The sequence below is a fragment of the Takifugu rubripes genome, chromosome 15 (genome assembly GCF_901000725.2).
Source record: "Takifugu rubripes chromosome 15, fTakRub1.2, whole genome shotgun sequence".
Classification (NCBI taxonomy): domain Eukaryota; kingdom Metazoa; phylum Chordata; class Actinopteri; order Tetraodontiformes; family Tetraodontidae; genus Takifugu; species Takifugu rubripes.
In genome coordinates, this window is record NC_042299.1 from 13,590,285 (window position 1) to 13,600,687 (window position 10,403).

At 42.7% G+C, this 10,403-nt stretch overlaps 3 protein-coding genes across 6 annotated transcripts; all 3 read left to right on the top strand.

The window, feature by feature from the left end:
- The first annotated feature begins 75 nt into the window (after positions 1-75).
- On the top strand, positions 76-3,494 carry dpagt1 (dolichyl-phosphate (UDP-N-acetylglucosamine) N-acetylglucosaminephosphotransferase 1 (GlcNAc-1-P transferase)). Its single transcript, XM_029848856.1, has 9 exons — positions 76-510; positions 595-715; positions 793-1,006; positions 1,260-1,406; positions 1,549-1,633; positions 1,711-1,899; positions 2,021-2,108; positions 2,363-2,518; positions 2,595-3,494. The coding sequence occupies exons 1-9, from the start codon at positions 356-358 to the stop codon at positions 2,658-2,660; spliced, it is 1,221 nt and encodes a 406-aa protein (XP_029704716.1). The 5' UTR covers positions 76-355; the 3' UTR covers positions 2,661-3,494.
- Positions 3,495-4,071: 577 nt separating this feature from the next.
- On the top strand, positions 4,072-7,365 carry hinfp (histone H4 transcription factor). The gene is made up of 9 exons (XM_003971251.3): positions 4,072-4,576; positions 4,876-5,102; positions 5,178-5,289; positions 5,439-5,591; positions 5,679-5,756; positions 5,958-6,078; positions 6,170-6,308; positions 6,398-6,522; positions 6,607-7,365. The coding sequence occupies exons 1-9, from the start codon at positions 4,420-4,422 to the stop codon at positions 6,869-6,871; spliced, it is 1,377 nt and encodes a 458-aa protein (XP_003971300.1). The 5' UTR covers positions 4,072-4,419; the 3' UTR covers positions 6,872-7,365.
- A 406-nt stretch (positions 7,366-7,771) lies between these two features.
- Positions 7,772-9,028, top strand: LOC105417491 (CUB and sushi domain-containing protein 1). Of its 4 annotated transcripts, none has more exons than XM_011611554.2 (5): positions 7,772-8,038; positions 8,118-8,279; positions 8,352-8,519; positions 8,595-8,795; positions 8,892-9,028. In XM_011611554.2, the coding sequence occupies exons 1-5, from the start codon at positions 7,936-7,938 to the stop codon at positions 8,912-8,914; spliced, it is 657 nt and encodes a 218-aa protein (XP_011609856.1). In that variant the 5' UTR covers positions 7,772-7,935; the 3' UTR covers positions 8,915-9,028. The 4 variants fall into 4 exon arrangements, with proteins under 4 accessions (XP_011609856.1, XP_029704328.1, XP_011609855.1 ...); XM_029848468.1 differs by having other exon boundaries at positions 8,595-8,757; XM_011611553.2 differs by lacking the exon at positions 8,892-9,028 and having other exon boundaries at positions 8,595-8,854.
- Positions 9,029-10,403: the final 1,375 nt, after the last annotated feature.

The window sequence follows — 10,403 nt, forward strand, 5'->3', positions numbered from 1 at the left end:
ATGGGATTTAGGTTTTTAAAATTCTAGTAAAATGCATTTTATTTCGAAAATCATAACCGGATATACAAGTTTCTCGTGGCACTCGGCACTTGACTCGGAAGTGATCAAAATACAGCCCCGTTGTGAACAGATGATAGCGAAAATGAGTGGTCATGAAAGGTGTTATCGATCACTACTGGGCCTGTAGAGTTTTGAGACATTGACCGCAAAATCCTGTAGACGTACTTTGTGAAAAATTATGAGTATGGTATATTTTGGTGACAGTCCAATCTTGTTTATCGATCGATTGTAAGGGAAACGTCATCTTAGCTAGAAGCGTGTTTTGATCTGATACCGACCATAAAGACCTGGAAACATGTCACCAGTTCCCGTCCTGCCGCTGGTTATAAACTGCCTGCTGTCGGCGCTCGGCTGCCTGGCCACACTGAAACTCATTCCTGCATTTAAAGATCATTTCATCGCCGCCAGATTGTACGGAATCGATCTAAATAAAACATCCAAAAAGGAAATGTGAGTCACCCGCGTTAACGCTGGCAATTGTTGCACTTGTGTTGTACTTTCCCTCACCGTGTTTCCGTGTGCCTTCTTTTGCAGCCCGGAGTCCCAGGGTGTAATCAGTGGGACAGTCTTCCTCATCATCCTCTTCTGCTTCATCCCAGTGCCTTTCCTTAGCTGCTTTGTAGGAAACCAGTGTAAGGGCTTCCCTCATGACGAGGTTTGTCCGTCTTTCCGCCATTTAACACTTGTCTTTGAACTTCAACGCCCGACTCACCACTTTTGTTCTTTGCTCAGTTTGTGCAGCTGATCGGTGCCCTCCTGGCCATCTGCTGCATGATCTTTCTGGGATTTGCCGATGATGTGCTCAACTTGCGCTGGAGACACAAGCTCCTGCTTCCCACTTTGGCTTCCCTACCTCTGCTCATGGTCTATTTCACCAACTTTGGCAACACGGTCATCGTAGTGCCCAAACCATTCAGAGGTCTGCTTGGACTGCACTTGGATCTCGGTGAGTTGTGTGATTCCTGCAGCCTTCACATTTCATGGAACATGGCACCTGGAATGTTTGTACTATGCATTTGTGATCAGGAAGCTAGGGCATCACAGAGCCCCTGTCTATAAAGCTGCCTGCTCAACCAAAATCAGATCCAAACTTATCAATGAAATGTCAGCTTAATTTTAGCCTGGAGGGTGTTCGTATTCCAGAGAAACACATTATGACTCTACTTTTGTCTTCATAATAAATGACATCTGTTCTGTAGGTATTCTCTACTATGTCTACATGGGAATGCTGGCAGTATTCTGCACAAATGCCATCAACATCTTAGCAGGCATCAATGGGATTGAATCTGGACAAGCTCTTTTTATCGCCGGCTCTATCATCACCTTTAATGTGCTGGAGCTCAGTGGTGGGTGTCACAAGTACTGTGTGAAAATAAACCTACACATTTTTTCATCCTATTCAGACATTCCGGTTCTTGATGCTGAAGAATTTTTAAAATGTCAGTAGGGTTTTTTATTTGATATTTTATTTGTAATGTTGTCTCTCAGGGGATTACCACGATGACCACGTTTTCTCCCTTTACTTTATGATACCGTTCTTCTTCACCAATTTAGCACTGTTTTATCACAACTGGTAAGTTGACCTGGTGACCTTTTTAAGATTGTAGTGGTTATAAGAGAGTATTTCTAAGAGCGTCTGTTGGGTTGCAGGTACCCTTCATCTGTGTTCGTGGGAGACACTTTCTGCTATTTTGCTGGGATGACGTTTGCTGTGGTCGGCATCCTAGGGCACTTCAGCAAGATGATGCTGCTATTCTTCATCCCTCAAGTTATCAATTTTATCTACTCCCTCCCCCAGCTTTTTCATATCATCCCCTGCCCCAGACACCGGCTCCCCAGGTAACTTCCAGTGTGTGTACACACGTGTGTGTTTTATGATATCTCATTAATGGTCATTAATGCTGATATATGCATATCTCTATTTTTGTTATCTTTTGTCGAATGGTGCTGCCACTGAAAGGCTGAATCCAGATACGGGCAACCTGGGGATGAGCTACTCTAAATTTAAAAGAAAAGACCTCTCCAAGTTAGGAGAACTCATCATGCAGGTAATACAGTGAAGCTAGTATCATTCATTCAGAGAAAGGTGCAGAATAGCAGTCAACATCTTCTTAATTTCACTGATATACATTTAATAGCTTTTATTCTTATATTTATGTGAAAATTGTGGTCTGATAATGTCTATATAACCCATAGAACAGAGTATGATGACTCATCTGGATCTTAGGGCTGATAAGTGGCAGTCTTTCCAAGTTCTGTTCTTTTGTGTGGTTTAAAAAGTAAAACATTGAATCCTCTGCAGGTAGCAGAGTTATTAAAGCTGCTGGAGGTGCGAAGAAGCCAGGAGGGAGATGATGATTTTATTGAGTGCAACAACATGACCCTAATAAATCTCGTACTGAAATTTCTCGGTCCCACCCATGAGAGAACCCTTACAGTCATCATGCTCATCATACAGGTGTGTGTCAGACCACTTTGATTATCCAGGCACTCTTTAAAGTGTGTGTGCTTCACCTGAGTCTCATCTTTTTTAGGTAATGGGCAGTGCAATGGCTTTTGGGATTCGCTATTACTTGGTGCGATTCTTCTATGACATCTAGACAGCTCTCTGAGAAAGAAATGGCACTGTTATGAGTCAACTTTACAGAGCTGTGGTCCTGCCTTGCAGCGAAGTCCATCACATTCTCAGTTTCTTTCCTGCCTGAGGTTCTGTATGCAGTAAACACCCAGCGCAAAGTGTATATTCACGTAAAAGCATACATCGCTGAACATTCAGAGAGTGGGTCAGAAAATATGACTGGGTCTTAATTGTGTTGCGTATCCACCCAGAAATTATATTTTTATACTTTCATTTTTCAATTTAACTCTTTTTAAAATGAGTTGAGGACAGCAGCTCAAGACCTACAACTTCAATAGCTGACGTTTAATAAACAAATCTCTGATAATACAGATAATACACGCTTTGTGGATATTTGGATGCACTTAAAGTACAAAACATCCATACTTGAAACATTACTTGAAACTTTTTAATGCGAGCAGTTTAATCACGAACGCATGATGTGCAGTAACAATCTTTGAAATTGGTGGGTCATATCCACAAATGCACAATAAAGGGGAGATGTGAAGAAAAGCAACAAAATTCTTAAGTTATATTTGTGGATGGTAAAGTGGAGAGAGCTGCAGGTATGCATAGAGCTGAATTGAGATGGTGGTTATTGGATTTTTATGGGAGGAAGAGGGGTAAAAGGCAAGAAATTGGCAATAACAAAACATTTTCTTGTTATGACTGACACATGGGAATCAATATTTGTCGATGTTTCATTGTGAACTCTGACCTGAACTGGCACTGGACTGTTGTGTTTAAGAATGTACCTTCAAGAGAAACTGTTGTGATGAAAAGCTCATGCTGAGAAATTAAAGATAATTGAATAAAACTCTGCTGTTTTTATTATTATTATCAGTGGTGGTGTTGTATTTACTACAGCCACAGTGTATTGAGTCCTACAGAGTACTCACACAAAAATGCTGTAATACAGCATTTACATATAAATAAAGTAAAACCATATCAGCTTATAGCTAAAATAAGTGAGGCTCAATCAATATGCTGGAGAAGCATTAATTGAATTGCTGCATCAAATGTACATTGTATATAAAAACGGCCAAAATAAGTGCAGTCCTCAAAAAACAAAATACTATTAGTTCTGAATAATGTAGTAACTTCATGCACATAGACTATTTTTTTGTTCCATTAAGGCGTGATAACGTAAGCAAAACATTTCCTATTAAACTATATAATGAACGCGTTACACCCGGATGTGAGTGTGAGAGAGAATGGTTGTTTGTCTATATGTGTTAGCCCTGCGACTGACTGGCGTCCAGTCCAGGGTGTACCCTGCCTCCGCCCATTCAGCTGGGATAGGCTGCAGCCCCCCCGCGACCCTCAGTGGAGGAACAGGCGGTAAGTGAGAGTTAGTTACACCCGGAACTATTTAGGCGGGCTTTTTTTTCTTTGCGGAAACATATACGCTGCGTACAACCCGCGCTGGTGTGATTGGTCAAAACAACTCGCCTAGTAGAAACATATTACACATTATACTCAAAATTAGTTATTACTGGTACCCTACAGTTGCGTGTTTTTCTGATCCCCTTTCTGTACGTTATATTTGAACGTGTCCCATTATGATTTTGCATTTGTTAGTAGTTTAGGGCGGCTTGTAAGTTATTGAAAAGCAGTGGTTACAGTTAACCAGCATCTGACGCTAGCTAGCACATTTGAAGGACAATGGTCTAACGTCGGAGGAATTTCTGATAATCTTTCTATAAATTCAACTGAATTTAGCCCATCATCTCATCGAAGAGATGCCACCTAACAAACGGATTCACAAGAAAACACTGGAATTGGAGTGTGAATGGGGTACGTGTCAGGAGTCGTTCAATCGAATGGAGAACTTTTGCAAACATGCAGAGGATCACCTTAATGTTTTGGACGTTATGGGGGAAGCCGAAGATGTAGAAGGTAAGGCATCTTTAACGTGCTAAAGAAGATATCTATCCGTCTGCATATTGTTCAGACCTAACACTTCCAAGCAATTGGATGTTATCATCACTGGATCCTCCTATTTGTTTTACAGAACTTTACATTTAAAATACGGAGACGGTTCATTCGACGATGCAACCTGCTTTATGACAGTTTTGTTAAGCATCTGTTACATTTGCTCATATCTAGGTTAAAGGCAAAGAAGAGTAAAGCGCCAAGCATTTTCAACCCACCTAAATACCAAAATTAGAATGAATCTTGTCTTGTTTTCTGCCAAGCTGAGAGAAACTGCCTTTGGCGAGACTGTGGGTTCTGCTCTGTGGAGGGCTCAGAAGAGTTACGAAGGCATCTTTTCTTTCACTGTTACCATACCAAGTTGAAGCAGTTCGGCGAACAAGTGCTCAGTGGTCAACCAGAACTCGGAACCTGTTCAATTGGATTCCTCAGCTGCAACAAGATCCCTGAAATCCCAGAGAATTTTGTGTGCCTCTGGAACGAGTGTGAGGTAAAAGAATACACGCAGTACCTTTTCAATAAAACACAATATAGTCTAATGTTTTCTCTAACGTATTTGTTCCAGCAACCTCCCTTTGAAAATCCAGAGTGGTTCTATCGTCACGTGGAGATGCATAGCCTGTTAATAGATGTACCAGCAGGAGACTGTGAATTCCCAGTACGCTGTGGGTGGAAAGGTATGTCCACCAATACACTCTTCTCTCAACATTAGATGCATAATTCATAAGCTCATTACTAGTATATGAGGATGTACATGTGACAGCATTAAAGAAGGACATTTGGTAAGGTAGTGAGGCCTAAAGATTGTTGAATGCTTTCTGATCAGATTGTGAGGCTACCACCAAAGGTCGTCCCAAACTGCGAGAGCACCTGCGCAGCCACACTCAGGAGAAGGTAGTTGCTTGCCCAGGATGTGGGGGAATGTACGCCAACAACACCAAACTGTTTGACCACATGATTCGGCAAAAAGACATGGAAGGTTAAACGAAATCTGTGTCAGTTGTACTGTACGTTATTTTTTTGTCATCTTCTTGTAATGTTCGGGTTGTGTTGATTTGTGCTGTAGGTCAGAGGTTCCAGTGTTCCCACTGTTCCAAACGTTTTGCTACAGAAAGGCTACTTCGAGACCACATGAGGACACACGGTCAGTACTGAGGATGGAAACAGTTTATTTCCTCTGGTTAGCTGCGCAGTGAATCAGAACAACACATTTTTGCCCAGCTGATGCTCTCATGCACTTTGTTGTCTGTGTGAGTGCCTCAGGCTCCTTGAACAGACAGCTCTGTAGTTACATTGGTAATTGAATTGCATCACTGTTTTGGTTTTTTTTGTTGTTTTTTTACAGTGAGCCACTACAAATGCCCACTCTGTGACATGACCTGTCCCTCACCATCGGCGCTGCGAAATCATATTAAATTCCGGCACAGTAACGAGAAGCCGTACACCTGCGACTGTTGTGAATACAGGTGCCAAATCCTCTGCTGCTCAGAAGCCACACCAGCATAAGCAGCTTGCACTTTCTTACCCATTTCAGCCATTTCTTTGTTTCCCTCCAAGGTGTAAGAATTTGATTGACTTGCGCAAACACCTCGATACCCATAGCAGTGAGCCAACTTTTCACTGTGACATTACTGGCTGCAGCTTCACCTCTCGCACCCTGAGCACCATGAAACTTCACCATAAACGAGAGCATGAGGTGAAAAGCGGGAGAAAATAAAGTCTTTGTCTGTTCTCTTCTCAAATGTGTCATTTAATGTTTTTCATTGTTCTGCCGTGTGAAACCAGGGGAGGTTTGCTGCTCGCTACAAGTGCCACGTATGTGATAAGTGTTTCACCAGAGGCAACAGCCTCACTGTTCATCTGCACAAAAAGCACCAATTCAAATGGCCCTCTGGACACCCCAGATTCAGGTATCTCCTCTGTTCAAGTATCCATCAGTGCAGGGTTTAAGATGTGTGGGTTGTTGCTGCACTGATGGCCTCTTCGTCTGTCAGGTACAAGGAGCACGAGGATGGCTTCCTGCGACTGCAGCTGATTCGCTACGAGAGCGTGGAATTGACTGAGCAGCTGATGAGGGAAAGACAGAACAGGCAAGTGGAAGAGGATGAGGACCTGGCTGAAGAGCAGGCGATGGAGCAGGAATCCCCTGGGATGACTCCTGTAGAGGTGCAGGTAGAACTGAGAGGTGTGCTGTTGGAGGAGCAGAGAGCTGAGGAGCCGACCATCAGCACAGAGGAAGCCATTCTGTATAATCTCTAATGAAAAGGGTTGATTAACTGAAGAGGTCTCGTGATGCCAGGATACGGCTCAGCAGCAAAGAACTTTCATGTTACATTCTGTAATCATTTGTGATGTTTTACACCTGCGCAAACACGAATAACGCCATTCATTTACGTAACAGTGGCTTCGTGGTGAAGAGATTCGAAGCATCTTGAACCTACATCATGTTGTAACATGCGCAGAGTTAAATAGACATTTTAATTCCTTAGTCTTTATCATGATGGAAACTGTAAATATATGCTTTGATATTTAAGCTGAACTGGTGAGTGGATTGTAATCATAAAAATGCCATTTTGACTAGTGTGTCTGCAAAATATTCCCAACTGTGTTGAATCCAGCAGAGCCTTAACTCAGTGCAGTTTTGACAATTTAAAATTGTCACAAAATCTGTGTTAAAAACTTGGGATTTTGACCTTTTATTCTGCATCTTAACAGATGAAAATCCTAATAAATATTTTAAAGGAGTGATTAAAGTTTCTAGTTTGATTTCCACTTGAATAACTGATATTTGATGTCGACTAGGGCGCCCCCTCCTGTCATGAACAATATCCAATTAGGCAGGGTCAGTAAGAGTTAACACATTATTCATTGTCTCTTATGCTCATATTAGATGGACTTATATTACATTATCTCAATTGAATCCCGCCCACTTGCTAAACTATTACATTCATTATGATGTGCAACAGATAAATGCCCTTCTGGAGATTCATTTAGCTCCAGTTTTACTTTACTCTGCTCCTCACATGGTGCAGTGTCCTTTTAACGTCGCTCCTTTGACGTATTTGATAATGAAATGGCAAACTATTATGTATTGTTCCCAAAACAGAGCCTGTGGTTACGACATTACTTAACTCGTGGTTTAAGCCGTAGGTGGAAGATTAGGCAGCAACAGGGCTTAGTTTTCTGTGTGCTGACAGCTTTCTGTCGCTGCTCTGTGCAGCCAAGGGCAGCTCCCTTTGACTCCCGTGTTTGTATTATAACGTGGGTGAAAATGGCATTAGACAGCTTCATGATTTAGACTCGGGTCCCAGTTGCATCAAAAGATGGCCACTGTGGGAGCGATTCTGTTGCTGCTGCTGCCGTTTGGGTGCTTCCAACAAATCATTCCTCAGATTCCTGAATGGACTGAAGAGCTGGAAGGTAGTGGTAAGACCTCTCCTACAGGCATTTTGTTTAAGTCTATTTAATCGCAATGTCAGACTGCTGATGAAATGCTCCATTCTAGGTGTGATAGAGTGGACTCCTGAAGTAGTCATCAATGACACATACTGGTCAGGCTCAGCACCTCTGTGTGTAGGAGGCTGTAGGGCGCAGCACCAGGAGCTGAGGAGAGACCGCTGTGGGGACTCAAGCTGCTGCTGGCTCGGTTACAAAACTCTCTGTAAAGGTAAAACCACCACAGTCCTGATACTACCACTGATCAGCCTGAGGGGGAATGTGCATTTATTTTCCATTGCAGTGAATTGTGGGCCTCCAGATGTGGATTACAACGGCGTGGTGTTTGGTAACGACTGGTGGGTGGGCTCTGTGGTGAGGTACGCCTGTCGCTCTGGTTTCATGCTGGTGGGAAGCCCTACCCGAGCCTGCCAGCCTGATGGCCGCTGGACTCCAAAACCCGTCTGCCTCCGTGAGTGCACCCTCATTTCTAAACCCTCTACACATCTTCCCTCTTTGCATTCTTTCTTTTTCTTCTTCTCTTCAGGTATGTGTCAGCGGGGGCGCATCGAGGTCAGCGAGAGGGAGCTGAATGGGACGTGCAACGCCACCTGCACCAACAAAAGTTACTTTGGCCCACCCAAACATGGCTGCACCCGGATAGATAACTGTAAAAAGAAGGAGACTGGGTGGAAGCGCTTCTTTGCACAGTGCGTCCCTTGCATCTGCGATTGTGCTTTATCCTGTCGTGAGTCCTTTTCCCGCAAAGCTTGGAGCCACAAATAAAGGCTTTGTTGTGCTGATGTGTCCAAGTTTGTTTGAAGTTTTAATTTTCTTTTTTTAGCATCTGCAGGCTTAGATGTGTAGACTGAGACATCAGATGAAGAGGAAGCGAAGACAGGCCCCAAAATCTGCATATTTAAAGTCAATATTCCTATGAGCTGACTAAATCAACACTACTGGATGAAGCCAGTTTTTTCATGATTGTTCACTGTAGCTATAAAGAGTTAAACCAATCTACACCCAAATTGTCGCATTCTGTTTGTCTTGTAAAGCAATATCTGCATCTTCCTTGTATTACTCCATAAAAGAAGATGCAATATCAGTCTGTAAGCACATTTATTACTCTTGCAGAGAGGAAGAAATAAAGATAAACATGAATAAGGCAAAGGAAGAGAAACCATCGAGATAAGCATCACTGCCTCCTCATTGCTCTTCTCAGTCCATCTGTCCTGGAATGAGATGAAACCATAATCTTGTTAAAGCAGCAGGAGAGCTGCTCAGGGGGCAGACTGGAGCGGAGGACTTTTAGAGAATGTATCATCAAATAGGCACATTCTTAACACAAAAATATTAAATTAAACACAGAATCTTGTATTTTTTCCAAATAGATTAATTATTGTATGGATATATATAGTTCTAGTGCAGTTCAAATGAGCAACAAAGTGGCTTTCAGAACATCTAAATAGGCTTTTTTGGATTTCATTATAAATTTTTAAAATCCCACATCCAAATTTTGCACCAAGATCTCACAATCAGTTTTCTTACATTCTTTACTAAAACAAGAGGAAGGAGCAGATGGAGTCAAAGTTGACGGACTCACTCGCAATGACGCGATAACAAGCTGCATTCAGTACAACCACTAGATGTCGCTGTTTCCATTCAAAGCACCCAACATCCAGCATTTCAACTAAACATTTGAGGTATTAATTCAGGAAAGAAACGAGAGATCCGATTCAGCTTCTTCATCGGCGTGAATGCCATTTGGTGAACCTCAGGATGATGTGCTCATTTGCTTTGGGTTTGTAGCAGCCAGGCCCTGCAAAAATTATAATAATAATAATCATTTACAGGTACCTCTTTGGAGGACATCTGGAAAGCCAATTCTCCAAGCTCATTATATCTCATTAATTTTTTTTCTTACATGGGCTGCATTGTTACTCTGGGGATGAGACTCACCCACATCTATCCTTCTGTAGTCTCCTGAGCTTTCTGACAGGATCTCCCAGTACGTCTGCTCATGCACATTTCCTGCTACTCCATTGACACTCTCCAGGAACAGGCCAAAATCTGGGTCCTCTCTAACAGTGAATCTGCAGACAGACAGGGCGTGTGAGCAATAACAGAGCCACACCGAGCTCTCAAAGATGTTAAATATAGTGTTATTGCAGACAGTTCACAAGGGATCTTACTTGAAGTCTAGCTGTGTTTCCTGCAGTCTCCTCAGCACTCCCATCAGCACACCACCCTCCACCACAGAGCTGGAATAGGACCCTGGAATCTCATCAGACAGGGCGTTCACCACTGACAGTCTGAGAGGGAGAGCTGCTGGACCTGCCCACCATGTTGTATAAAC

What these genes read in the sequence shown, in the direction of transcription:
- dpagt1 (XM_029848856.1), top strand. Translation starts at nt 356, where the DNA reads ATGTCACCAGTTCCCGTCCTGCCGCTGGTTATAAACTGCCTGCTGTCG. An exon ending in AGGGCTTCCCTCATGACGAG is followed by an intron (nt 716 to 792) that starts GTTTGTCCGTCT and finishes TTCTTTGCTCAG; the next exon opens with TTTGTGCAGCTGATCGGTGC. An exon ending in TAGGAGAACTCATCATGCAG is followed by an intron (nt 2,109 to 2,362) that starts GTAATACAGTGA and finishes AATCCTCTGCAG; the next exon opens with GTAGCAGAGTTATTAAAGCT.
- hinfp (XM_003971251.3), top strand. Translation starts at nt 4,420, where the DNA reads ATGCCACCTAACAAACGGATTCACAAGAAAACACTGGAATTGGAGTGT. An exon ending in TCGGCAAAAAGACATGGAAG is followed by an intron (nt 5,592 to 5,678) that starts GTTAAACGAAAT and finishes TTTGTGCTGTAG; the next exon opens with GTCAGAGGTTCCAGTGTTCC. An exon ending in TCTGGACACCCCAGATTCAG is followed by an intron (nt 6,523 to 6,606) that starts GTATCTCCTCTG and finishes TTCGTCTGTCAG; the next exon opens with GTACAAGGAGCACGAGGATG.
- LOC105417491 (XM_011611553.2), top strand. Translation starts at nt 7,936, where the DNA reads ATGGCCACTGTGGGAGCGATTCTGTTGCTGCTGCTGCCGTTTGGGTGC. An exon ending in TGAAGAGCTGGAAGGTAGTG is followed by an intron (nt 8,039 to 8,117) that starts GTAAGACCTCTC and finishes GCTCCATTCTAG; the next exon opens with GTGTGATAGAGTGGACTCCT. An exon ending in TCCAAAACCCGTCTGCCTCC is followed by an intron (nt 8,520 to 8,594) that starts GTGAGTGCACCC and finishes TCTTCTCTTCAG; the next exon opens with GTATGTGTCAGCGGGGGCGC.